At 34.7% G+C, this 26,122-nt stretch overlaps 3 protein-coding genes and 8 non-coding genes across 12 annotated transcripts; 6 read left to right on the top strand and 5 right to left on the bottom strand.

Annotated features, from left to right (window-relative positions):
• The first annotated feature begins 60 nt into the window (after positions 1 to 60).
• F45D3.9 lies at positions 61 to 192 on the top strand. The gene has a single exon (NR_069782.1). It is a non-coding gene; the product is annotated as an Unclassified non-coding RNA F45D3.9 (non-coding RNA).
• A 1,338-nt stretch (positions 193 to 1,530) lies between these two features.
• On the top strand, positions 1,531 to 2,705 carry F45D3.3 (uncharacterized protein). The gene is made up of 2 exons (NM_001392628.1): positions 1,531 to 1,723; positions 1,841 to 2,705. The coding sequence occupies exons 1-2, from the start codon at positions 1,627 to 1,629 to the stop codon at positions 2,452 to 2,454; spliced, it is 711 nt and encodes a 236-aa protein (NP_001379163.1). The 5' UTR covers positions 1,531 to 1,626; the 3' UTR covers positions 2,455 to 2,705.
• Positions 2,706 to 2,821: 116 nt separating this feature from the next.
• Positions 2,822 to 2,938, bottom strand: F45D3.10. Its single transcript, NR_069781.1, has one exon. It is a non-coding gene; the product is annotated as an Unclassified non-coding RNA F45D3.10 (non-coding RNA).
• Positions 2,939 to 6,678: 3,740 nt separating this feature from the next.
• F45D3.13 lies at positions 6,679 to 6,728 on the bottom strand. The gene has a single exon (NR_069780.1). It is a non-coding gene; the product is annotated as an Unclassified non-coding RNA F45D3.13 (non-coding RNA).
• A 2,210-nt stretch (positions 6,729 to 8,938) lies between these two features.
• On the bottom strand, positions 8,939 to 10,877 carry F45D3.2. 2 transcript variants are annotated; one of them, NM_001276944.3, is made up of 4 exons: positions 10,749 to 10,877; positions 10,126 to 10,696; positions 9,936 to 10,072; positions 8,939 to 9,640 (listed from the first exon to the last, which is right to left on the bottom strand). In NM_001276944.3, exons 1-4 carry the CDS (start codon positions 10,836 to 10,838, stop codon positions 9,449 to 9,451), a joined length of 990 nt encoding a protein of 329 aa, NP_001263873.1. In that variant the 5' UTR covers positions 10,839 to 10,877; the 3' UTR covers positions 8,939 to 9,448. The 2 variants fall into 2 exon arrangements, with proteins under 2 accessions (NP_001263873.1, NP_506141.2); NM_073740.6 differs by having other exon boundaries at positions 8,943 to 9,640; positions 9,928 to 10,072; positions 10,749 to 10,876.
• A 2,244-nt stretch (positions 10,878 to 13,121) lies between these two features.
• Positions 13,122 to 13,336, bottom strand: F45D3.16. The gene has a single exon (NR_069778.1). It is a non-coding gene; the product is annotated as an Unclassified non-coding RNA F45D3.16 (non-coding RNA).
• Positions 13,151 to 13,336, top strand: F45D3.7. Its single transcript, NR_069779.1, has one exon. It is a non-coding gene; the product is annotated as an Unclassified non-coding RNA F45D3.7 (non-coding RNA).
• Positions 13,337 to 14,215: 879 nt separating this feature from the next.
• Positions 14,216 to 14,269, top strand: F45D3.8. The gene has a single exon (NR_069777.1). It is a non-coding gene; the product is annotated as an Unclassified non-coding RNA F45D3.8 (non-coding RNA).
• A 1,002-nt stretch (positions 14,270 to 15,271) lies between these two features.
• F45D3.14 lies at positions 15,272 to 15,383 on the top strand. Its single transcript, NR_069776.1, has one exon. It is a non-coding gene; the product is annotated as an Unclassified non-coding RNA F45D3.14 (non-coding RNA).
• An 8,179-nt stretch (positions 15,384 to 23,562) lies between these two features.
• F45D3.1 (LisH domain-containing protein) lies at positions 23,563 to 24,858 on the bottom strand. Its single transcript, NM_073739.4, has 3 exons — positions 24,757 to 24,858; positions 24,531 to 24,707; positions 23,563 to 24,093 (listed from the first exon to the last, which is right to left on the bottom strand). Exons 1-3 carry the CDS (start codon positions 24,829 to 24,831, stop codon positions 23,893 to 23,895), a joined length of 453 nt encoding a protein of 150 aa, NP_506140.2. The 5' UTR covers positions 24,832 to 24,858; the 3' UTR covers positions 23,563 to 23,892.
• 21ur-11827 lies at positions 24,805 to 24,825 on the top strand. The gene has a single exon (NR_069775.1).
• Positions 24,859 to 26,122: the final 1,264 nt, after the last annotated feature.

Genomic DNA, 26,122 nt, shown 5'->3' with positions numbered 1-26,122 from the left:
ATGGAGGAACTTAACAAATACCATTGAAAACAAGATATTAATTCGTGATAAAACAAACGAATGTCTGCGGCCAAAGATTACCTGAATCTTGGCTTCAAGCCCTCAGATGTGCCTTACTGGCGCCATCACATCTTCTTCAGTCGTATCAACATCCTTTATCTGCGGTTATGTCTACGTCTTGTCTATTCCAATTGTTTTAATGATCCATCTACATAATTTGTTTTTTTATATTAGAGAAATTCGAAAAATGAGATCGAGTAAGTACATTACGACGTCTTGTTTTTGTAACTCTCGTTGGAATAGGCCAAGATGCGGCGTTGATCTTAAAAAAAGATAGTTGAAAGTTTAACCTGAATTCAATGCTATTGACAATGCAATTTGAAGTATATTGACGTATTTTTTTATGTTAGAACTGCCTAGAACAGTATAAATTTCCAATTTTATGATATTGATGGAATTCAGTTGAAATTTTACAATTTTAACAAAAAATGAACTTTTTAATGTTTTTTGAAAGACGATTACACCTATTGCATCTGACAACACAAAAAAGCGTTCCCAAAATAATCACACTATGCTTTTGTGTAAGTTGCAACAAAAATACACGCCGTTATAAAAAGTTGAACACCTGGAAATATTTTTACTTTTTTTTTTACAGAAAACTTACTTACAGTTACCAAACTGTATATGAGATAGGGTTTCTTTACATTGTAAACGAAATCAGAATTTCAATAAATTGCATTGTGGCTAGTGATAAGAATAAGTAACCATTCGATCAAATTAAATAAAAATGCTTGTTAAAAAAATAATGTTGAAAATTCTGAAATTAATATTTTCTTCATTAATTTATCCCAAGATTGTTCAGTTTGTATCTAAAAATCTTCTATATAATTGGGTTAAGCGATATATCACGTGAATATCCCACTAAACCTAGATAAACAGATCCGAAGCCCTTTATCCATGTCATATGTCCACTCAGGTGACGATATGAACGTGTGATCATTCACTTTCAATTTATTTGAATGCTTGATGCGTTTTTTTTTTTCGTTTTTTATCAGACTCCATTATTTTCCTAATGCAATATTGCAGTCCACAAGCAATTATTTTTTAGACCTTTTAAAAAATAATTTTTGAAAAATTACGAACGGGAAAAATTGAAGTTTCATTGAAATTGTTGGAAAACTTTATCAGGATTTAAAACTTGCCGTGCACCTGAAAACGATAAATTTTAGAACAAAACCGTCAGGAAAAAATATCTGAATACCGTAATATATATTTTTTCAAACAATACTATCCTAAGGGTTGATCATAAGGATATCTGTCTTCTTTCCATTTTTTAATATTAAAACAAACATTATCAACATAATCGCATGATCTCACGAGATTCTATTATGCCTATCTCTCTCTTTTGTTGTCCTTCCTGATCTCTCTCAATCTTTCTCTATTCCAATTTCGAACCGCCCATCTTCTTACCCCCAAAATTAGCTCCACCCCCATTGACTGGGCGGCGGCGTGCGATCAACGACTACCGAAGCTATATTTAAGGCAGCGGAGTGCGCTCACGGTACTCTCAGAAAATACTGAACACCTCTTGTTCTATTTTTAGAACTTACTCATTCTTACACAAAAATGAACTTTTCTCTATTGATCGCAACGGCTTTCCTCGTCTCCCTCGTTGTCGCTAAATCAATGGACAAGCCAATGGAGAAGTCTGACGCTACAGATGGTTCGTTTTTGTTTTCTTAATTATTAAAATTTTTGAAAGTTCAGTTTAAAACTCTAATTTATTTAAACTAATAAAATAAGATAACATTTATATTTTCCCTCATCTTTTAATTTTTAGACTTCGATCTTGACCTGTTCTTGGGTTCAATGGGAGATGGACACTTTGCTAATGTCGATATGGATGGAGTAGAAACAATGGTTCCAAAGAAATCTGAAAAGCTTCCAGGACAAAAGAAAATGAAGCCGGAATTCCAACAACCAGAAGGTGTTGCCCCAGAATTCACTGGTGGATTTATGGGCTCGGATGAAGCAGTTTTAGCCGCTGAGCCATCGACACAAAAAACTGATGAAATTGTTGAATCTGCCGAGTCTGATTCCTCATCTGATACCGACTACTTCGGTGAAGCTTCTGCGTCTGCTCCAGTTTCCAACCCAGCTCTCACCTACCTTTCTGGAGCTAACTTTGACAATGTTAAACAACCATCCTGCCAAATGCTCGGATGCACTGGACCAATTCCAAACGACGGATCATATGCTGCCATGTCAGCTTCTCTTGAAAACAAGGCTTGCAGTCAAATATTTGTGCCAATGAATGGATGTACTGATAATAAGGGATATCCAATGGGAATGCTCTGCTCCGTTTGCTGTGATTGTGCCAACTCTTTTGTACAGGAGATGAAGAAGACATTTGGCTACAAGGCCAATGTCGACACTGCTGTTTTTTCTTCCTAGATAGTTAGTTTTCCCTCCTTGTTATGTTGTTGTATATATTATAGCCTCTCTTTTTATTCATTAGGATTTCTCCTCTCCCCTCTTCTCTCTTTCTCTCTCTCAAAAACTCAAAAATCAACAAAAAATCGTTTTAAAACGGGTCACCAGTTTCCTCTCTCATAATTCCCACGGTCTCATGTATTTAATTGATATTTTGAATTAAAAAGTAATTTAATTATTACTGTATATAATAAATATTTTAAATCGTATTATTTTCCTATAATTCCCAAAAGCAATGAAATCAATACAGCGAACTTGACCGCATAATTTGTTTGAACAAGATCGTGACGTCTCCATAAAAGGGATATATAAAAAACGAATGCCGATAATGGATGGTCGAATAAAAGGAGAATATAAAGGAATGTGTTGTTATCAAATCGATCATAGCCGCATTCCATCTGTTTCTCTCTCTTTTTCTTGTCCGTTAATTGATAAAATCCTCCTTCAAGAGAGCGAGAAGAAGGAACAAAAGGCGTCCGCCGAGTTCAAAGTCGTTTTTTCGTCTCTCTGTAAACCCTATGTCTGTGGAATCGTCGTCGTGGCGCCAAAAACAGTTACCGGTTATTTCTTATTCTGCTAAATAGATCGGATAAAAATAGATGATAAGACATAACGCAGAAAAGGGTAACAATCAGCGAACGCACGGAAAATCGAACGATCTTTGTATTCAACGGCGACTTGGACAAATAGTTCAAAATTGTTTATTAACAGGGTGTTTTTAACTCTGAGAAATGGTGAAAAACTACAAAAATGAATATTTGTGATAAATAAATGTGGAATGTCTGAACTGCCTGAAAGCTTGGTGCGAAATGCAAAGTCAAAGTTTTTAAACAATAAATTCATTTTCAAAATGTTTTTGTAGTTTTCAATTAAAAAAAAATATTATTTTAAACATTTTCGGTCCTTACTTTGACTTCTTAGATTAAACAAAAAAACCCAGTTTAAGTTTTTTACATTTCTGTTTAAAAAACTTTTTGTAATTTATGTATTTATTAAGGATCTCCTACACATTAAAAATCCTAATCATTATTCTATTAATTCTGTGATAATAAGAAACAAATCACATCTTCTACCTCCATCATCGTTATCACCACACCTTGCCTACAATGACCACACCCAAAAAATATTCGAACGAACTTCGGGCGCTCGTTAAGCTAAATGTTTTTAAGGTGTGATAATCAACGAAGAATACGTGAATTTGTTCGCATGTTCATGTGTGATTTGAAGGAATTTTGACGCCCAATATGTAATGAACGAACATGTGTAAAATAATTGGAAAGTGAAGGTATATTTGGAAACACAAAGGTTGAGGTCTAACATCTCCCGTTGTACAAGGGTTCTGAAACCAAAAAAGTATACAATTATAGAAAATATTTCACTCTATAGAAAATAGTTCCTTACTTTTCCTGAGTATCTCAGCCCTCTCGATAGATTTTTAATTGGAAGAACTTAATAATTTGAAAAAAATTGCGATTTTTGCTACAATTGCGATTTGCTGAAAATATTTGTGTTCAGAAATATTGACAAGATCCGATTTTGTTATGCTTAGCAATGCAAAAACTTAAATTGAAAAGTTGTTTTTTAATGAAAAACTACTTTTTATATAAGAAAGAACACTATAATTTTTATATAATTTCTAAGAATTTGTGAACCTCGACAATCGAACAGATGCCAAAAATTTCACACTTGGTAATCACTTTTTATTTACAAGATTTCACTTAAACTAAAAACACTTTTTTGAAATATTCCAGAAGCCCAACCACTCGATTGTTGATTTTTATTATGTCCAATTCATTTCATATACGGTTGTTTCGATGTTCAGTTACAAACCATAAGATCAAAGAAAAAATCATTACCTGTTTCTGAAGTACCATAGAGAAAGCAAACGAGAAAGTCATTACGGACACCAAAAAAGCTACAACAGCTGATGTCTTCGAAATTCCTTGAATACCAAAAATTACGCAATCAAATACTCTAAATGAATGCTTTCAAAGGAAAGTGGTACGTAAGATTAACCAACGATCATTTACTATTTATAAAGCGCAGTGTCGTTCTGTCCCTATGTAGTTTGAGCTTTGATCCCTGATCTTTGAACTCTCTTTTCTGTAGTTGAAAGGATTTTGGTCTGAGGTTAGTGGGCGGATATGGTTAGTGTACTGCAGTAGTACTGTAGGGGTACTGTAGTTTGGGAAAATTTGAATTTTCAGCTTTTAAAGAGATATTGGGTTGGCAGTTGGTGAGAGATAATGTCAAGGTACTGTAGTGGTACTGTAGGAGTACGGTAGGATTACTGCATGGTTACTGTAGTTTTGGAAAATTTGAATTTTTAGCTTTTGGAGAAATATTGGGTTGGGAGTTAGTGAGGGATAATGTGAAGGTACTGTAGTGGTACTGTAGGAGTACGATAGGATTACTGTAAGATTACTGTAGTATGTCTTAGGTTTTCCAAATATAATCTTCCAGCATATTCGAAAATCGGCGACCCATCTAAAAAAAAGAAAACTGAATTAGCAAACAGTTTGAATTAAGGTTCCGAGTATCTAACGGGCATACGAAATGAAAAATTAAAGTTTTAAGCTGTGATGAAAACGATTTGAAATATTTGGCGCCAACTCAGCAAAGACTAATCAACGTTGTCCGAATAAAAACATTGTATTCGGTTTGAAATTTTGCAGTGTTGATTCGAATTAAATTAGTGACACGCAAAATGTATGGAATGGCTAATTGGTTCAAAACCGACCAAGACCTTGAGATTGTGACCTATTGGATTTGATTTCTTCTTCATCTTCCACAATCATCACTATTTGAATTGAGTTTCCTCAAAAATGAAGAAATCATGCAAAAAGGGCTTTGTGATATTTGACATACGGGTACTTAATAGGTTGTAGGGGTTTTCCTCTTTCTAATCAAACTTTTTTCCATGTGATTTTGCGTTTTTTAACCTTGAATTTAGTCATATTTACGTATTGTTCCAAAAATTTGACCAAACCAAATATATTCTCATGTTTGAAACTCAGCCAATTGGAAATGAGAGGGAGAGAAAATTGGCCAAAATTTATTGAAGCGTTTCCAGAAATTCTCAATAAGAACAAAAGTACAAGGTTACATGCTCTTGGAATAACAAATAACACTTCTCGGAAAATGTTGAATAGCTTATACAATATAACGTAACTTAATTTAGAATGAAACAGAAAAACAATTTTTGCAAGGCATTCGAGTAGTGTGTTGTCTTGAATGATGGGCTGTAGTGAACCGATATTCCTTAACTGGCAAACCGGACGCCCGGCATCCAACGAGATGGCCATTAAAAACTTACCTTTTTCAACTCTCAACCCTGGTTCGAAAAAAAATTTCGTAAAATCTTGACAATTTTAGATGATCCGGATGTATGTGTGAAGTTTTTGATCTTGTTTGTAATAGCTATAAAATTGGGCTAATTTCTGAGATTTTAATCAACACAACACTACGAAAGTATTCAGATTATTTAAAATTCTCTAATGAAATTACTGTTTTAAATAATTTTTATATTACCTTAAATTCCAAATACAATGCAATTAAAATTTTGTTCAATGTTCATTTTCAATTTTTGTTTTAAATCGAAAAAGGATTTGCCAAAAAACACTACATTTGCAACTACCGGTGTTTTTTGTATTGTTTCCGAAAAAAAATATTAAAAAAAAACACTGAAGCCGCTTGCAAAATTCTAACGCAATCAAGAAAAACTGTTCCATTGTCTTAAGCTCTGTTTATTGGAATATCATTGAAGGTCAAGTAGATCTCAACAAAACTTTATTTTAGTCAGGAAAATGTTTCACTCAAACTTTGAAGTTTTACTAGTTATTTAATCCGTTCTAAATGCCAGACCAATTTAGATCAGCCAAAACAGATTCTAAGGACAACGGCGACACCCAAATCAAACTTCCTGTATGTTTATTTATTTTTCTTCAGATTGTAAAAGTGCATTCACCTATATTTTATGTACTCTTGTTATCCCAAGACAAGACACTCTATTTTATATTCTTTGAAGCACTTGACGCAATTCCAGCAAATTTTAGGATAAGTCAAACTTGGAATGATCACAGAAGTACATTTACGTCTTCGGATTGCTGGATGTTTGATTGAAAGCGTCGTTCTTCTAGTTGTGGGCAATAAAAACAACGAGTAGAGTCGAATGGGACTTGAGATCGGAGCACTTGGTGTTGTCGTTTCCCATACGTTGCACTATAAACAACACAACAAAACGATGTTGTAGAAAGTACCCTATCTTTTTCGTATTTGTCTATGTTTATTCACTAAATAATTGAAGAACTATAAATAATTTTTTTTGGACAGGCCTGCAATAAACTTTTAGATACAATTTTAAACTCAACATGAAACCAACAGAAAGGGAAAAATGTTAATCCCCAAAATTTGCCGGTTAGATTTTCCTTCAAACTGTTCCAAAGACCCGATTTAAAACATATTAGCTCTAAACGTCTTTCTTGAGTTTTGAAATTAAAATGTAAGCAAAACCCCAATTAATTGTTTTACTCACAATCAATATTAAATGGGCATATTTTCCTTAGTATTATAGTGTGTCTCGCTCTATTAGAATTGCAGAAAACGATTTGAAATTAGACTTACCTGTCCTATAAATTTGTGTTCACAAAATATAGTGTTAATTTATTCACGAAAATGCTAAACGATCCCATCACGGAGCCATAACTTTGTGAATTTTTTCTTTTCCATTTCGCAACATCATCAATAGAAAATAGTTTTCCTTAGATTTAAGAAGTGCAAAAGTCGTAGATCATGCGTCTAGAAATTTTGCTCGTGCAGCAGAAAGAAGTTAGATGGAAGAGGTGATGTGAGATGCACTAAAGAAAAAATAACGAGAGTTGAAGCATTTAGTACAAGGAATATGGTAGTTTTGGAGGAGAAACATTCTAAGTGCAGAGATGATGCTCCGATTCAAGAGCAATTGTACGCAATCTGCAAAACTAAGTCTTGTGGTGTATCAATTTGCAGCAATTGGAAAACATTTGCAAAAAGAATAAGCATAATAGGAGAAACTTCATTTCATGCCGCCCAAGTAAAAAAAAGAAGTTTTGAGCCTTTAAAAATTTAGGTGGATTAGGCGGTTAGTCGAAATACATAATGTAGAATTTTTTTAAATTGCCAAATGTTTAAAAAGTGTGCGGTTTTTTCGCATGTTTGAATCTCTTCAATATTTGCCAAAAAATGTTTTAAACCTAATTAGATTTCCTAGAAATAATTTGCCTTCCAAAATTATGACTGGCAAAATTTAAATAATCAGCACTTTTGCCAAGTTTTTTGCAAGTTTTTTGCACTATATGAGTGGATTCCAACCATTTATTCATTTGTGTCACATCACATTTAAACGAACTGTGTGTTTTCCAAAATTTGATTTCAAGCTCTTATGCAAGTTCGAACAATTCAGATTTTTTTTACGGCAAGTATCGCATTTCATCTTCAAAAATTTCGCTTGGTGTATAAACTACTGATGTGCATCCAAGAAGATATTCTAGTTTATTTTGAACTTGAACTATATCTGAAATTGTTTTGAGGCACTTAAAGTTGCGGGGCACTAAAGTTGGCGGGAAAATTGTGTCGAATTGCACTCTACGGGTCGTGATTTTTAAAGTGTTCACGATTTTGTAAATATTTCATTACATCGATGATCTCCTTTTTACAAGTGTGCCAACAACATTCAATTGAAATTTAAAAAAAAAACACCGCGAAACGCCCGTGAAGATTTGCTGTATACCCCTGAAAAATATTTTTTGTGCAAAAATAAAATATTCCCGTTTTTATTTTAATGTCAAATTGGTCTCGAACCATTGGAACTTGAACCTTGTTATTCGGTAATCTTTTTTATTTGGGACACTTTTTTCAAAAACTAACACATTTTCCTATTTTAAATATTCAAAATAGCCTAAAATTGATTTACCAACTTATAAATTGTTGCTGTCTTATCACACTTCTATTTAAAATGCTGTTGAATCAAATTCAAACAGTAAAGTGCTTTTACCGGACACCCACGTTCTATTTTTGAGTTGTTTAGCTACTTATTTCATCAGGCACATTTTTGTTTGCTTAGGAATAACTGTACTTCATAAGTCATATTTCTGAAAAGCACTTGCAAACGTTGTAAGTTCACTGTAAATTTTGTTTATGCTTTGAACAACTACAGTCTTCATCTAAACTTCGAAGGTCATTCTCTGAAAATGTGACATTCTGCTGAAAGACTTCCGCATCCCCCATTGCCCTTTTTTATTTTCCTAAAAACTGGGTAACTGATCAATGAAAGTGCAAAACGGAAACTGGAAATGAGAGAAAAATGACGTGAACTTGTCGAAAACAACTCAAAAGTCTAAGCCACATGATTTAAAATAGTACGGTACTTGATGTGTTATTTTTTTCTGAAAACTACATTTGGATGAACTTATCAATTTGCAGAATGTTTATTCATATTTGTTTGTACAGATTGATTATTTTTAGAATTTAAACGTTTAATTTTTACAAAAAAATGTTAATCATTTGAAAGGCTGGGCAATGTTGTGAGAATTACATTGAGACGTTTGGAAATGAAGGTTTAAGCTTAAAACAGGAAATACAAAGTTGGAAAATATGAAACGGACATAAAATATTAAAGCATTGAAGTTTTGTTCAAAAACATTAAAATTAAATTTTCCTCTTTGACCATCCAAAAGAAACAGTTCTAGTCAAAGAGAAAAAAAAGAGAAGAGCAAAAAATGGAACGGGGAGACGAAAAATGCACACGCAACGGTTGATCCTTGAGACGTAATAGTGAGTAGTTTTTGAGAGCAAAATAGGGGCTATTTCAACGGGGAAAACTGTAACCTATCCATATTGAGTAAAATTGAACTTAGAGTAAAAGCTGGTTGAAAACGAAAAAGAAGTGGATAGGTATAAATAATGAGAGCTAAACGTTCTACTCTGCAGCTACAAGTTCCTGACGCACAGTTTCCTTGACCAAATCATCAAGTGAAAGGCCTTGTTGTTTTTGACAAAAAGCTTTTTTCTCCTCATCGGTTTTATCGTCGAGTTGAAAAGCTTCAATGCACATACATGCGACTGCCGCTTGGATTCCTTGAAGCATGACTAGTTGTGAACGGGGCTTCTGCTGAAAATAAAAAGAGTTTAAAAAATGTATTTCAAATTTCAAAGAGTGTGCAAATTGAAATTTTATTGAACAATTTAAACTTAATGACAGATCAAATAAAAATCAAATACTTTACTTTCACACCAGAGCTGCGTTTTTAAAATTAATTTTCTAAAACAAAAATTGGTTGTAAAATATGCAGTTCTGTCAAGCACGACAATATCATTAAAATGTGAAAAAAGTAGAAGAATAGAGAGAAGATTTCGATTTAAACTATTAAGAAAAGGAAGAATCGAAAAACTACTAACTTGTGTACCTGATACTTTGGGTAGTGGCGGAATGGCGAATCTGGTCCGACCTCGTCTGGAAGGTCTTCGTCTCGAATAAGACGGCGAAGTGGGCCACTTGCGCTGACTTCTGGCTCTAATTTTTGAAGGGGCATGGATTTGAGCACTGAAATTTAGAATTGTAAATTTAAATTTATAAAATTTGAATATACGACTTACATTCTTGAGTTTTTCTTCTAACAAGATCCTCTTCCTCTTTTGTTACTTGAATTGGTCGAACTTTATTTGGATGCACATCTGCATCATCATCTTCTACTAATGTTCGGAGCACAGATGTAGTTATAGAGCTTGATGAGGGAGACGAATTCGAGGAACATGTAATGGTACTTGTTGTAATTGGAAGTGATGGTTCCATCTTTCTTGTTCTCTTTCGTCGTTTCTCTTGATCTTTTCCGTGTTGCAAAGTGGCAGCGCTTGAAAATGCTCTTGGGCGTCCATCAGCTGCTAATCCAGCAGTAAATTGGTTAACTGGTGAGTTCATTGCAGCTTGAACATCTTTTTGTTGTTGATAAAGGGCTGAGTTGATAAGTCCCAATGATTCGATTGTTGAGTGTGGTGGAAGATTCAAGTATGGCAAAGTAGACAAAAGTGGGAATCCAGTGAACAGGCCAGGATAGGCACCTAGGGAAAGCATTGAAAGTGCTGTCATATCGTTGATTGGAGGAAAAATACATGAAGATGTAGAAGTAGATGCCGATAAATCACTGCTTGATGCAGATGATGGTTTGCTCTGAAATAATGAGATTTTGATTTATATTTTGCATATTTGATTTAAAACTTACAGTTACTGGGTTAAGAGTCAAATCATGTGGCAAGGCAGCAATAAGAGCCTGAAGCTCAGCGCTTCCAAGCTGGGAAGTCAGTTGGTCCATTTCTTATTCTTTTGAATGCAAGGGAAAAGAAGATATCCCTGAAAATATTCGAACGTTTTTCAAATGTCACTGTAATCGTTTAGGAATTAGAAAAATAGGAAAAGGAGGAACAGACTAGTGAATCAAAACGACAAATCGCAGTGTCGAAAACAAAAAGGACAAGGGAATCTGGAGGCAAAGTGCAGAATTTCGGCGGCGGCGGCGCCCGCAAGTGTACTGAAACTGGAGATTCATCTCTGAGCGAATGTGATCAAGTTTTGATGGAAAAATGTCGGAAGTCTAACAAAAAATTTCAGCTTCAGTCTCTGCCAAACAGGGAATTCGAGGGAAAAAGTGGTGAACCGGTGTCCTCAACAATACACAGACCACGCACACACACACACACGTCTATTCTATTCTATTTTGTCACTTTTCCTTCTATTTTTTCTTACTTTCCCTTCTAGCTTTGTCGTTGTTTTTTTCCCGGTTTACTCTCACTCTCCACACTCACATATGAAAAACAAGAAGTGCTTTAGAGACAGACAGGCGTGCGCAATTGGTTCCAAAAAGGATATGAAGGTGCCCTTCATGGTATATAAACGATGATGATCATGACAAAAACTGGAAACTGAAAAGGTGAAGTCAAGTGTACTTCAACTGAACTTTTTGCTTAAACTAATAATTTTCAAGATGCCAAAATGAGGATTTAAGGAAGATCGGATGCCAATTTTAGGGTTAGACGGATAAATGAGGGATTCGATGTCTTAAAAAACAATCAGTGACTCAAATGCACTTTTACAAAAATGAACTGATATGAATAGAACTTTGCGTGAAAGCGTAAAACGATTTGATAAGCTTCCTGACAACTGTGACCAAAAAAATGACAAGCCAAAACGTGAGTAGCATGGCAATGAGTGACTGACGTCCTGGCATCTCGACAGAAGGCTCCGCCCACTTACGCTCTCGGAAAGGAAAAAAAGATGAAGAAGGGGGTGGGTGGGGCATTGAGAATGCTAGGAAAAGTGCAAAAGAGGAGGAGAAGAAAGAAGATTATGGAAAGGACTAATAAGATGCGAGCAGCTGAAATTAATGATGTAAAACTAAAAACATTATTGGGCACAGGTTATGCATTGCTCAGATAGTTCATATTAAATTTATCTGCACTTGTTGGCAAATATACAAGAGATAGCAGCTGATTGATATTCTAACTATGGAATATGAAAATTTACTTGAGCACGAAATTGACGTAGTTCTCAGAATAACTGAAACAGACACATGTACCAGACACATGGACACACATCATGAACTTTTTGTTTTGTTTTTATTCTTCAATAACTGTTCTGATCGTGATCACTAAAAGTTCGCTTTTTTGCTATTCATTTCTATTATCTAACTCATTTCTTATCACAAAAAGGCATCATGAAGACGGAAGATAAAAATGTGATTGAGACCAGATCAGATTAGAGAAGCAATAACAAAATAGCAAAAAGTACAAATTGACCACGTCAAGATCTCACATGCAGGTGTTATGTGTTATGTTACATTATGAAGAAAAAATGAGTCAGTATCTATCAGAAAATCTGACTAAGATTAAGCTTGAATAAGGAAGAAAAAGGAAAGGAAAAGGAATGGAGAAGTATGAGAGGTCGACCTTTCAGTCTGGGGATGCCTAGGAGGCCTGGCGCTGCGGGGAAGTGCGAAATAACAAAAGGGCATGTAGAGTATGATGGAGAGATAGACGACACACACATTTTCTCTCCACGCTCAGAAGAAAAAGACGGAAAAAGAAGGACCCGTTACACAAATTGATGTACCCTCTATCTCTTCCTTGGTGGAGACTGGGAACCAAAGTCGATGTGAAAACCTCATGGGAATTTGGCTACTGTATTTGGAAAGAGAATTCTTGTGGTGACGTTAGTGATTGGGTCACAACTAACTAAAAACAAAGATCCAATAAAAACCTTGACATGTTATAAAAAGTTTAATGAAGAAGAGGAATAGAGATGGAAAGTGATTCAAGATTATCGAGAAAAATAAGATCTTTGGCAGTAGAGGCCAACTCTCGTCTTGACAAATTGATGGAGTACTTGCGATCAGAAGAAAGTTGAAAGTCTAACATGAATCATATAAGATTTCGAATAGTTTGCATTTGTGAATTAAAGTTTTGAATAGCGAAAACAATTTGAATAATTTTTTAATTAAATGTTTAGTATGTTTAATCGTCAGTTGTAAGTAAGTGACCATTTGGATTGGGATACTTGATGAATAAATATTTTTGGAGTATAAACAAAATCTTGTAATCTTTGGGAAGATTAGCGGAAACCTGTTGAGATGGTAGGTACACCATCTCACTACATATCGACATTAGTATCTGAATATCAAACCCTGTAGGTGAAAATGGTGGGGGCGGTACGACCGGGTCGCCCCGAAGGAGAAGGTGCCCCGCCCCATACGGTTTACACTGAGACGCAGGACAAGGTATAGAGGGAGGGCGATGGCGGAAAAGTACATGCAAACTTTCTATTGTGCCCTACTACTACATTTGCTTCACTTACCGACCATTGAATTAGGTTCATGAGTGAGCAATAAGATCTTAAGATTTCCAGAGAGTTCAAGAGCAACTTTTCATACCACAATAAATGACGTGGCCGCTTTTTTTTCAGATGGTGAATGAGAGTGAGAACCAGACAAAAACAACAAAATAATTTCAGAGAACACTACTGTGTGGCAAAGGGAAAAAAGAGAAACGGGTAGCCGTCGTGTGGGGTTTCTTGTTCTGCAGCTGAGCTAGTGCAAAAATGGTGCGATGGCGAAAACAACTTTGGTGACTCAGAGAACAGAAATATTCACGAATTTAAGCAGAGATCAAGATATTCAGCAGTTTCAGCAGTTTATTCTTCAAAGATTTCTAGACGATAACTTAAACAGGTGCATCAAACTTTGAGCAAAACTGTTTGAACCAACTTAGCATAAATTAATCTGGTTCTAATTTTAGAATTTAAAGCTAATAGTTTTAAAGCTTTGGGACAATTCTCTGGGGAAATAGGAAAATACGCTCTACTGAGGCGAAAATGAAGAGAACAAGTAAATAAAAGTGTAAGCAAATATTATGTGAGGAGTTTGAGTCGAGGTGACCAACCGGTGACGGCGATGGAAAAACCCGAGAAACGAAAAAAATGCACTTTTACTTCTGTATACTCAATAATGTTTTGTTGGCACTCGCAAGAGTACGGTAGGTTATTACAACTGACTCTGACATTTGACACCACCACGCCTAGAAAACAATTGTAATCCGTAATCTTTGAAGTTCTATGAAAAGTGCAAAATCCCATCTACCATTTATCTTCTGACGGTCATTTTGACAGACATGGAGGAAAGGACAGGTCGTAGAATGGTGAGTGTGTGTGCGCCAGAAAACTGGCAGAACATCTTCTAAAGTACATATGTACCCTTTGGCGGATGAAACCGTGAAGATTGAATGGACTTTTCGCATGATTACTCTAACCGCAAAACTTTACACAAAAAATCTTAGTAGGATGAGCTTTTTCTTGAGCATAAAATTATAACTTTACGAAAGTAATAAGATATCTTCAAATCAAGCTATGCTTATCATTTCAGATATTTTGATAAGAAAGATGCAATGAGCACAAATATCTTAGAAAAACTGGAAAACAGTGTATTTTCAGATAAAATATTGTTGTTCCGAGCACCTTGATGTACTAGGTGTTGCTCGAAGATTTGAAAAAAACAAACCCGTAAACTACGAACGGATATAAATTTTTAAGATTTCGTTTCTTTTCGGATTATATATATATATATATATATATATATATATATAGATCACTGGATACGACTGAAAATTTGTTCCAAGAAATATGCGAATTTATAAAAAAAGCATTGTTTTTTTGCTTTGGTGTTCAGATTAATGTTCATGAAATTTTCAGAATCAAGATGCTAAATGTTTTGTAATCTTCTATGAACTTTAAGGAAACCGGCCGAATCCGTACTGACTTCGATGCAAATTTTTAAAATTTTTAGAACAAAAATAGATCCTTAATTATTTTAAATCTGATCACTGAGTTCAACCTCTCTACCGTATATCATAGTGCACCTGACATTGCATTCCATCATTAAAAAGAAGGTGACTCTGTTCAATTATTTCTTTTTTTATTATATTGATGTAAACAAATCGAGAAAATGAAAAATAGTATGTTCACCTATTTTTCGTGTCGCTTCAGCAATCCTCTGTGAAGGTCACTCAGTGGCAACATTGCCCCACATGAGAGGCGGTCTAACATGTAAACAACATTCTATATTTCAATGATTCTGCCCAAATCTTCAGTAGTTTCAAACCAATGGTTAACAATTTCCAAATCATGGAGAATTTTTGACTGTATTAATCAGTGAAGTCAGTTTTTCAAAAGGAGGAAGAAGATGAAGGAGAGCGTATAAATGTGGTGTTTCACTCGGAAAAAATAGAGTGCATTCAAAGGGCAAATCGCTTTTCTACCACGCGAGAGAAGCGTCTCGGGGAAAGGGCGAAGAGTGCGTTTGCGTATGTGTGTGTGCTTCGAAAGTTTGTCTTTTTTCAAACATAACGGAAACGTATATAGATCATGAATGAGACTCATCAGTTTAAGAAAAGCTCTGTGGGGTTAAAAGTGATGAAGTACTTGTTCATCGGAAAACCAGACACATACCACACGACAATAACAGAAGAGCCGACGATTCCGAGAACGGGACGCTTCTGAATAGGGCGACGACGAAGGACGACAACTAATTCAGTTTGACTTGAGAAGGTAAAGAGAACAGAAGAACACAACGATGTAGGGAAAAGAGAGGAATATGTGTTTTGTCTTAGAGCCCAAAGAACACGATTGACCGCCGCTGACCTACTTCAAAGAGAAATACATATGAAAGAGATTGCATGGATACAGTAAGTAACCGAAAGGTAAATGTTAGAAACTGATTTATTCAACTAATTCAACAGTTAGACATTCAACTTGAAAAAAGAGATCAAATACGCATGACGATAATAAAATATTAATGTTGATTATTTATTAAACAGCTGTTTGATAGCTGTTGAATCATCTGGACTGCAGCAGAATAGAGTTTATTTCTAGGACGATTTTCTTAAACTTTGATGTCGGTTGTAATGTTAGTTAGATTATGGAGAAGTAAAACAAAGTTGAAAAAAAACATAAAGCCAAGATATGGGCAGAGCCTGTTATCTATCATATTGAGCTTGTTATTGACATAATTGCTATCTTTAAAACTGTTTAGCACTAAATTACAAATTATCAAGCTTTGCCTATCATGGATTTTTTGGTTTTTTACCACTATAGTGTAAATTTTAAGCTTACTGTCCCGGAAAAGTTGAAAAATTCAAGTCAAAACTAAACGTTTTTATGAGAAAATAAAATTGCCGCATATTTCAAGTTTTACTTAAGTTTAAATAGTTACAAGCAATGACAAAGAACACAAAAATATGAATTAATTTACTCATTTATGAACATATATGTCTTTTCCACTAGACAATTTTTCCAGAACTTGTCGTTATTCGCACTTTTGATACCAAGAACTTTTTGTCTGAACTAAACGAAAAACAAACGATCAGAAAGACATGTTCTTCGTCCTTAATCCTAAAACGAGCAGTCTCTCACAGGCTTCCCAGAGAAAAGCATTTTCAATCAAGAGAGCTAACGTACGTGTGTTCCTTTTGTGAGCGTTCCTTTTGAACTCTACACATGTGATGTCTGGAAAACTGAAAATTTGACATACACGTCATAGCCAGCAAACCTATGGACAAATGAAGGAAATGGAGAATAGCCTGTTTTTCACAAACGAGATTTAAAAAAAAGAAAATGAGCATAAAAACAAATAAACTGAAATTGTCAACAAATACGCTCTCTGTGTTTTCAGCTTTTTAGCAGCCTTTCAGACCTACTGATTCTTCTTTGCGTGCTTTGTATTCCACCCTGTTCCTGTCCAAAAGCAAATAAACATTCAGCTCACATGCTCAATCGTAAACAACACAAGACCTAGTTTTTTTTTCAACGTCTTTGCAGACAAGGTACTCTAGATTCGAATAGATCTTCTTCTATGAAATTTGAAAGAAATTAACGCAGTGCGGTGTGTATGTGGGGATATTGCACTTTTCCGTGAGCGCCACCGTATAATTCTGTGGTGAGAAGTGCAACATTGCCTGTTTCTTCGATTGAGTGGTGGTGTGACACAGACGGACACACTAAGGACATCGTTTCAGATTTCAAAAAAAGAAGGGGAACTATAGATGCACTGTTTTCACAGAAACATGTTTACACATTGAATCATCCGAAAAAGGGGAACTAACTTACTGCAATTTGTGCACAGTTTTGGGTTTCTTTTTTTCTACAAAAACAAAAGTACGTAAAAAGGACAGGCAACAAGGAAGAAGCCAGCAACCACATGATTGAGATACACTTGTCAAGAGAATTCATGCCTGCTGGGCCTTTCAGTTCAAGTTTTGGAAGAATTCACTCTAAATCGTAAAGAAACGTGGGACCCTTAAAATAAAAAACATTATTTTGAGGATTAAGACTCATTACTATTTACGTTTTTTCCCAGAATAGTTTGATCTTTGAACCAATCAACGATAAATTAGGGATCCCAAATGTGCAGCCGACACCAATGAACAACTTGCAATATAATTTCTTAAAGGGCCACGAATGAGTACTGAAGGATTACTGTAGGTATATTCTGTACCAGACATTTGTATGATCGGCTGTTGCTTACTAAAACGGTGGTTGTAAAGAAAATAAGACAAACGTTGTATTTTTAGTCTTCACCTCTGGCTCGCAATCTATGCTAGGGTCAAAATTTCCATCTGACGCCTTCCGTGAGCTAATCCCTTTCTTAGAATGATTCATTTCTCTTAATTTTTCGCTTTCTTGCATTGCTTCAAAAGTGCGATGTAATCGAAAGATGAGACGTTTTCTCTCTACCGTTTTCCCTTTATTCCCTGTTTTGCAAATTCACCGAAGGCATTTTGACGGCCGCCATGGGCCTGTCATTTCTGTCTTTCGTGTCTCAATCAAAATGACAAGAGTGCACTTTTGAAACAGTGGTTTTACACAGCGCAATGGCCTCCATGAAAACTAAAACCTAAACCGAAAATAATGATTTCGAATAAGGAACTCTTGTTTTGTTACACACTCTTACTGTTGATGCCCTCCCCGTTTTTTTTAATTTGAGATATTTCAGAGAGTGAATGATAAGATAAAAAGATGATAACAGATTATCCCTCCATCAGGGTCACTGTTGCACTTTTTACGGGTACAACTAATCAGAAGATTACTGTAGGTCCATCTGCCCTACCTGTTTTCTTTTTTACGAAAAAAGGCTTTACATTGGATATCAACAAGAGGAACGGTCTGTCAGACAAGAAAAAAAAGATGAAGCTAGACAGTCTCAAGGTCTTGACTTCATGAGACATGCGACGTCATTGAGAAAAGGACATTTACCCTTTTTTGTTCGGTTTTGTGGTCTTCCATTCAGGCACCACTATTCCGGATCTAGGACGATCCGCTCAAGGAAATCACGCGGTTTTGAAAGAATCGTTGGTGTTCCATGAAACTTAGATATATATATATATTTTTTTTTAATACATCTTTTGAAAAATTGGGATAAAAATATAATATTTAACTGTTTAATTTATTAGTTTTTTGCAATGCAAATTCAATATTCATAAGTTGTACCGAAATCTTACGCGTTATGATTATTTTTCAATAGATTCTAAAAACGTTGCAGTGTGACTCACATCTTGTCTTAAATGTAAAAAGAACGACAAAAAGCGAATATATTCAGAGCCCATAGCTCAAGCCCACGCATTCCGGACCTTGGACAAGTGCTGTTTTCTGGTTTATTTTCAACTTTAGTAGTGCAAATCTGATGAATTCATAGATCTTTTAGTCCCATGTTTGCTGCACTTCTCCCTAAATGTCTAGTGGGTCCCACATAATCAACAACAAAGAAGACGGAAAAAAAAAACAGAAAAAGTTGCCTCAAGAGAACAAAAAAACAGAGAAAGAGATGAGCACTGGTAGAAAAACCTTCCAGGACAGGCTTTCAACGTCTTTGCTCTTTTCCGAGCACATACACAAAACTAGTTGACCTTGTGTTTTTGTCTGCTTCCTCCTAGATTTGTGTCTCAGCATTTTTCTTGTTCCGTTTAAACATGAAAGCTAAAATGCCAAAGATCTTCGTTTTCTACTCCCGATTTCTGATGGCACAACATTGGGAATTTTTAGGAAGTAACAGGGCTACGGTACCTAAAAGTACTGGATAGATTTCATAGTTCATAAAAACCGGGAACGGGGAACAATTACGTTTTCAGCGACATGGGAAACAAAGCTTCAAGTTCTTGAAATTATATTATACTTTTCTTATTTTTTCCCTTATATCTATTACGCAACAATTCTTCGACCAAATAAAAAAGGTGTGATATCTTATCAGTTGGCTTAAGACATTAATGCGACCAACCAATTGACTCAAAAGCACAAAAAAATAATGGAAACTGCTGAAGAAATTTGATATTCGAGACGGGGACAAGTTGTATATTGGCACTTGCACTTTGACTCTCTCCTACGCATTGAAAAGCTGGGGAAATGTAGATGAAACAGGAAAAATAGGGACCAGGAAGTCGTTCGGAAGAGAGGAAAATGTTTCACGCAATGTTCGATCAAACTGGTTATCAGTTTTCATATTAAACTAAAATGCAAAAAAAAGTTGTGAATGAACCTGTTGATAAACCTTATCTCGAGGTTTTTTACAGATTTATTGTGAGGTTTTACATAGGACTTATAACAGTTCATATGTACTACTATCAAGCTTGAAATACGTGGAAATTAGACAAATCTTCAAGAATATCCGTTCCCAATTTTCTAAACAAAAGTCTCAGAATGGTCTAGACGTAATAAATCTCATCTCATCTTTCTCTGTTACTTTTTTTTATAATTTTTTTCATTTTTGTATATATTAAGCCTGTTTCAATTCATTATAGTACTCTTCTTACAGGTCGAAAATTTGAAATGAGTGTATCATCCTTCGCAGCTCTGTGCATTCGAAGACAAAAAAGTGCACGAGACCTTTTCGTTACACATACCGTCTCATTTTCTTTTTTCTTTCCGCAGGTGTAACTCCGATTGTGAGAAGAGACAAGATTTGAATTTGAACTTTCCCAATGATGTGAGATAAATTTTCTTGTTTACATCCAAGATGAAAAAAGTATGTTTCAAAAGTTTTGAATGGAAAATTTTGACTTTCAAAAATGTTTAAAGTTTTGGGCCTGTTTTGTCCCATCAGCTTGGAAATTTAATAATAAATTTCAAATAAGTTGCTCAAAATGTCTGCTTTCAGGCCTAACGGTTAACAATGACCTGCGCCAATTTTGTTGCCGACTGAAATTAGGCTGTAGGCCGCCTTCTAAGGAGTTGCGCCTACCTTGTTAACATGAATGCAGGCATAGTTGTGCTCCTTTAAAATATTCTCACGAAAGAAACTAGAAAATTTGGAACCGTTCAAAAATATAACTTTTCAAATGTATTCCTATCGATCAAACAGAATTATTAGAGCATGTAGCCAAGCATATCAACTTTATAGAAATTTCTCAAACTTTGTAATTTTGGCAATAGTTCTGTAAGTATTCCAATAATTTCTTGTGGTTTCATAATAGTTGTTACTCGAAATATTAATCTCACTTACTAATAATGGTGTATTAATCCATTTTGCACTTTACGGGTAAATCAATTTCAAGAATAACTTATTCAATATCTTCTACACCAACGGACTCATATGACATTTACATGAAACGTTTTGTAGATGTTTGTGCACTTGATCACATTTTAAACAAATCTTATTATAGTACACTGTACTTTTTTGCCAATTTCTCCGAAGAAACTTTCTATAAACACCTGCGGAGGTGATTGATGCAATGACGGGTTATTTGATAAGTTTCTTTTTTTTAATCACTCTCAGGTGGCAATGAAACATTTAGATGTTGATTAAAAAGTACATAACTGATTAATTTCTCGGATCGAATTTTTGAATAGTGCAGCTGAAAAAGAGGGGCACAAAAATAACCCGAAATAGTTTTTATTATTTTTAAGCCTTTTATTTTCCAGTTTTGTCATTTTTTAAAAGTAGGACTAGAAAAAAATAATTTTACTTCCTGAAAAGTTCATAGTTGTTCGTCAAATTGGTTGTTGTCTTGGAGCGCAAAATTTGAGCACTAACAAGTGGAGAGAAATAAAGTCTTTCAGACAAGTCTAAAAATGGGGGTTTACATGAAAACGAAACGTGCAAGAAAATTAAATGATCGTATTGTAAAAAAATATAGAAATTGGTTAAGTCTACGATTTTAAACAATTTCTGGCCACTTTATTCAACCTGAATCCAATTAAGATTCTCAACAAAAAAAGCCATAGCTATATGACTGAAACCTGAAGCCCGTGGAAGATGCGGATCTCTCTGTTGAGATGTAAGGTCAATCCAAATAAGAAAGTTTGTCATTTAAAATGCTACAGTAACCGGTTAACTCATCATTATCATTAGTATACATCCTTGCACTTTTCCAAGTGACCTTTCGGATAATTATTTTTCTTCTCTTTCACCCCATTCACTAATTGCTCACTATCTGTCAAATAAGCGATACCCATCTCCATTCAACATACGTCCTTCAAAAGGAAGTCAGGCACGGCGCATTTCCATGTACCCACTTCATGAACCCGACGACGGAAATCCTATACACTTGTGAGCATGTGCATTTATTCTATCTTTTTTTCTATCTCAATGTCCACTTCGTAAAAGTGCATTCTCGGGAAGAAAAAAAAACAAAAAAGAAGATGAAGCAGGAGAGGAAGATGAAGCGATGTGAAGTGAAGTGCGCAAGAAAGGGCAATCTGATGCTTCACGTCTTCTTCTGAATCATTTTAAGCTTAGTCGACCAAACGACGCGTGATGAATTAAGGGAACTATAAAACCAAACATTTCAGAAATAGGAATTGGGAAATATCCAAGTGTAACATGAGATTTTAGTATTGAATTGGTAAAGACCGAAAAGTTCAGAGATTATATTACAGATCGAAACATCTTGAAACAAATATGTTAATAGATCCTTCCGTTCCAGAAATGTTCAAGCTCGAAAATCAATACCCATACATCTAAAATCTGAGAAATTTCTCAAACTCTTGAACCCAAATTTCATTCTTTCAATATTCTAAACTGTGGGACTTTTTAATAACACCTCAAACGTTTGAAGTCGCAAACTTGGCACAATTGAAAACCAATTGCTGTGGGAGCTTGGCGTTCAAGACGATTTCCCTACTCTCGCGCATCACCTACTGGTAAAATTCACGTGATGGTTTTTCTAGTAACAGAAACAATGGAATTCAGGTAGGCAAGCGCAAGGGCCTGCCTACCATGGAAACTCTAGTCGAGACTACAGTGTCGTTCAGAAATTTGCATTTGAATAAGTATGAAAACCAGAAGACAATAGTTTCGGTTACTGTATGTGCTTACAAAAAATTAGCAAACCAGTTCTGAATTGTGTTTTTTCAAATTTTGGTAGTTGAGTCTTTCAATATCCGGATCAATCCAACGTTTTCAAATTTTCAACTCAAATAAGCTCTTAAAATTCCAGAAACTTTCCGAATCTTGATTTCAGAATTATTATTTTGAAACGTCATTTTTCACTAATCCTTATAAAACTCTTTTGAACTAATAGTGCACTAAGACTTGGACTAACTCTGTGAAAGTGATCACACGACTGATTTTATCTTAAAATGACAACATGACAAGAAGTCAACATTTTCATCCCCCATTCCTGCCATACAACATCTTCTTTACAGTTGATCATAAAACATAGTTGACAAACAAACCAAGTGGCAACATGTTTCAAAAGTACAAATGCACTCATTTCCAAAAAAGATAGAGGTCACGTCGGCACGATTTATAGATAAAGGCAAAATGAGAGGAATAGAGAAAGATAAAAAGAGACTGACGATAGAAAAACAGAAAAAGAGAGTATGCCAAGAGACACTGCAGAATGCCCTTGCTCAGGGAGGGCATGCCGTGACGAAAAATGAGAAACGAGATGGAGTGACCAAGGATTTTTTGAGTTTTTCGAAAAAAAAAGGGATTTGCAGATATTGAAACAATATAACGTTTCTTAAAATTCCGATAGTTACGGTATTACTTGGTTTGAAACAAGAAATTCTGAACAATTGAAAATAAGTTTGGATAACTAGAAATTTTAAAATATGATTAAATTGAAGTTTCAGAAACTGTGCAAGCAAAAATTATAGTGACATAACTATCTTTCGAACGAAAACTTTTGAAACGTTTCACGAATTTAGTTATGTTCTAGTACATACAATATAACCATCAATTACAAAATCCTCACAGCATGACCTCAGATTTTAACTGATTTCAGATTTATATCAACAAAAAAATCAGCCTTAGCCATGATGTATGTATATTTCAATTTTCTATTGATCTGTAATTAAGTGTTAAAATTTTCATCAGAAAACTGTTTGCAAATTGAAATCTTTGATTCATTTTGAAATTGGAACTTTATAAGCTCTGGATAAACTGAACTTTTCGCAGAAGTACATGTACAGTTTGCGCATGTTTCAAATAGTCTCTTCCTCAATTGAAAACGAGCCAAAAGTGCATGTGTACTGTCGCATGCCTCCCGTATGAGAGAGCATTCATTGTTTGGAGACTTCATTCAATCACTGGTCGACAACTATACGCGAACCGATTTTTCAACATTTACACATATAAACATACTTGATTGGTTTTGTGTAATTCGCTACAAAACTTGCGTGACAAAGTGCAAAGCAGGTGGTTTTGATTATGATTTCGGATTGGGATATAAGGTGAAATCGAAAAGTGATTAGAGGTCAAGTGCAGCTGATTAAATTGGTAGTGCAACATGAGTCAGATTGAAAAAATTTATACGAGAAGAGAAATGTTAAAATTATGAGTATTTAAAACCGAAACCAAAACATTAAAAAAATGAAACAGTAACAAGAAATCACTCAGATCGAATGTGTTCTTCCATAATTTGCATCTTCAAATTTCTCACTGGACCCCTTGATTTTTTACTTTTTCGTGATGGGTTGATATCCGATTTTTCAATAGGAGAAAGATTAGTTAATCTAAAACTGAAGTCACTGTTGTTCAAGCTTTCAGGCGATGAATTATGTTTCAAACTGGAATTTGGGGTAATGAACATCTGTAAAAGTGGATTTACTTATGAAAATTGCAGTTATCACAGACAATACAACTTAACAAGATTTCATTAAAATCACGTTCAGAAAATTGTATTTGGCAAAAAAAACCCCTGTTTTTTTCTTCAGAACACTCCAAAATATGAGATCAACTAAAATATAAAATCGGTAAAAACCCTATTTCATACATCCCTGATTTTAGACAATCGGTAATTGGTTATTTTTAATTTTTGTTTTGAATTCATAAAGTAATTGTTAAACCAAATATTTTCGAAATATATTCTTAAAGTTATATTTGAAAGTTTGCAAAAACTTTGGCAATAATCACAGATTACCAAGAATTACCAAGAATTGCCGAAATTATTCTGATCAACACCTCTTGATTACAGGAAATTGTTCGGAAAATTTGATAAAACATTCAAAAAAAGAGATGTTCGCTTACCTCAATATCGTTGTCTCCAAACTCTTCTTCCTCTAAATTTCTAATTTTTAAAATCAAATTTCGGGCCAGTTTATCAGTGATCAGAAATTTCTTTTCTACTAAATTTCCAATATCGTACTTAATCAACAACTCCAGTGATACATCTGATTCCAGCAACCATTTAACTGCGCAACGTACCTGCAAATGAATCGGTTAAAAAAATATTTTAGGAGAAATTTAAACTTACAATGTTTAAATTTTCTGATTCGAGAAGAACTGCATAATTCTTGACCGATTTTTCAGAACACTTTTGGAAACCCATTGTTCAGAACAAAAATAAAAAGAAATGACCACTACATTCTGTAATATTCTTCCTACCAAAACGCCTTATTTTGCAGCGTCCTGTAATGTTACTCTGGGAAATCTAGATCAATATCTGAGCATTGTAAACGTCATGTTCCAAATTTGAGGTTTATTGGTTTTACGATTGTCATTATTTTTAGATTGAATTGTTGAACTAAAGTATTTATACAATTGTCAATCTTATCTTGAGAATAACAAAAATCTTCAGTTTCGGTAACAGTCAGATTCGTTAACTTTCCCCACTTATTTGTAATGGATCTTTCCGGATATACAAAAATAGTCTTAAATCTATAATATTTTTCGACCAACTCAGACAATGCTCATTTTGGCTATACGGAAGCTACTACAAATTGTAGTATCACTTGTAATCTTTATTATGTAATACATACAAAGTTTCCACTCCTAGTAGTTTTGGATTTTTTGTTGAAAATATTCAACTTTGTTTAACTGAAGAAAAAATAAGTACCTCTGATGAGATTGTTAGCAATAGTTTCCCCTATTTGTGTACTTTACAAAGTTGTTAGCTTCAGCTGGTTCCACAGCTTTGTACCCATGTAGTTTGCCATCCTGTTCCTCTGATCGCTTATTCCTAAATCCGTTTCTCTGATCCGTATTATCGATCTATTTTCTTCACATCGGCGAGGTCTCTTTTTCAGTAGAATAAACGATAGAATGTAGAGAAGAAGAGACATTAGTTTTCACCTGGCTGACCTCAATTCGGAAGCATCCTGAGAAGGAAAATGATAACTGGACAAAGTGGTGAAAAGAGGAAACGAAATGATGGAAAATGAATGAAAGGCGTCAAATCGGATTTCATTTTTTTCGTTTTTTATTTGTTCCTTTTCTCCGTGGATAACAAGCTGTTTTAACCGTTTTTTAGTACTCTTGAGACATTCATTTTCATTTACTGTAATTGTTAATTTAATTTCAATGTTTGTCATGGTGGTCTTTTTTAAACGGCGAACCATTTAATCCCAGACCTACAATACATTTTTTTTATTTATAGTGTAAAATCCATATTCCAAGTGTGGGTTTCTTAAATATTGCCAGAGTTATTCCGTATAATAAGTTAATTTTTCTAATTTATATTTTTGTTTTCTGGAACAGTCTACATGTTTACAAAGTAAGCATGCATACACTTAAAATCATCGTTTTCGTATTCATCAAATACGCACACCACTCAAAATTATCCGAAACTGGTCAGAAAGACCTGCCAGCCAATTGGCATGAGTAGAAGCAGATCCTGTCGT

The sequence above is a fragment of the Caenorhabditis elegans genome, chromosome V (genome assembly GCF_000002985.6).
Source record: "Caenorhabditis elegans chromosome V".
Classification (NCBI taxonomy): domain Eukaryota; kingdom Metazoa; phylum Nematoda; class Chromadorea; order Rhabditida; family Rhabditidae; genus Caenorhabditis; species Caenorhabditis elegans.
The sequence above is the reverse complement of the archived record's forward strand: the minus strand, read 5'-3'. Positions and strand labels throughout refer to the sequence as shown.

Bases quoted from the DNA above. Each gene is read 5' to 3' on its own strand.
- F45D3.1 (NM_073739.4), bottom strand. From the start codon at position 24,831: ATGGGTTTCCAAAAGTGTTCTGAAAAATCGGTCAAGAATTATGCAGTT. The intron at 24,708-24,756 runs GTAAGTTTAAAT...ATTCATTTGCAG, and splicing joins AATCAGAAAATTTAAACATT to GTACGTTGCGCAGTTAAATG. The intron at 24,094-24,530 runs GTAAGCGAACAT...CCACTTTTACAG, and splicing joins TTGGAGACAACGATATTGAG to ATGTTCATTACCCCAAATTC.
- F45D3.2 (NM_001276944.3), bottom strand. From the start codon at position 10,838: ATGGACCAACTGACTTCCCAGCTTGGAAGCGCTGAGCTTCAGGCTCTT. The intron at 10,697-10,748 runs GTAAGTTTTAAA...TCATTATTTCAG, and splicing joins TGACTCTTAACCCAGTAACT to AGCAAACCATCATCTGCATC. The intron at 9,641-9,935 runs GTACACAAGTTA...TTTTATTTTCAG, and splicing joins GCCACTACCCAAAGTATCAG to CAGAAGCCCCGTTCACAACT.
- F45D3.3 (NM_001392628.1), top strand. From the start codon at position 1,627: ATGAACTTTTCTCTATTGATCGCAACGGCTTTCCTCGTCTCCCTCGTT. The intron at 1,724-1,840 runs GTTCGTTTTTGT...TTTAATTTTTAG, and splicing joins GAAGTCTGACGCTACAGATG to ACTTCGATCTTGACCTGTTC.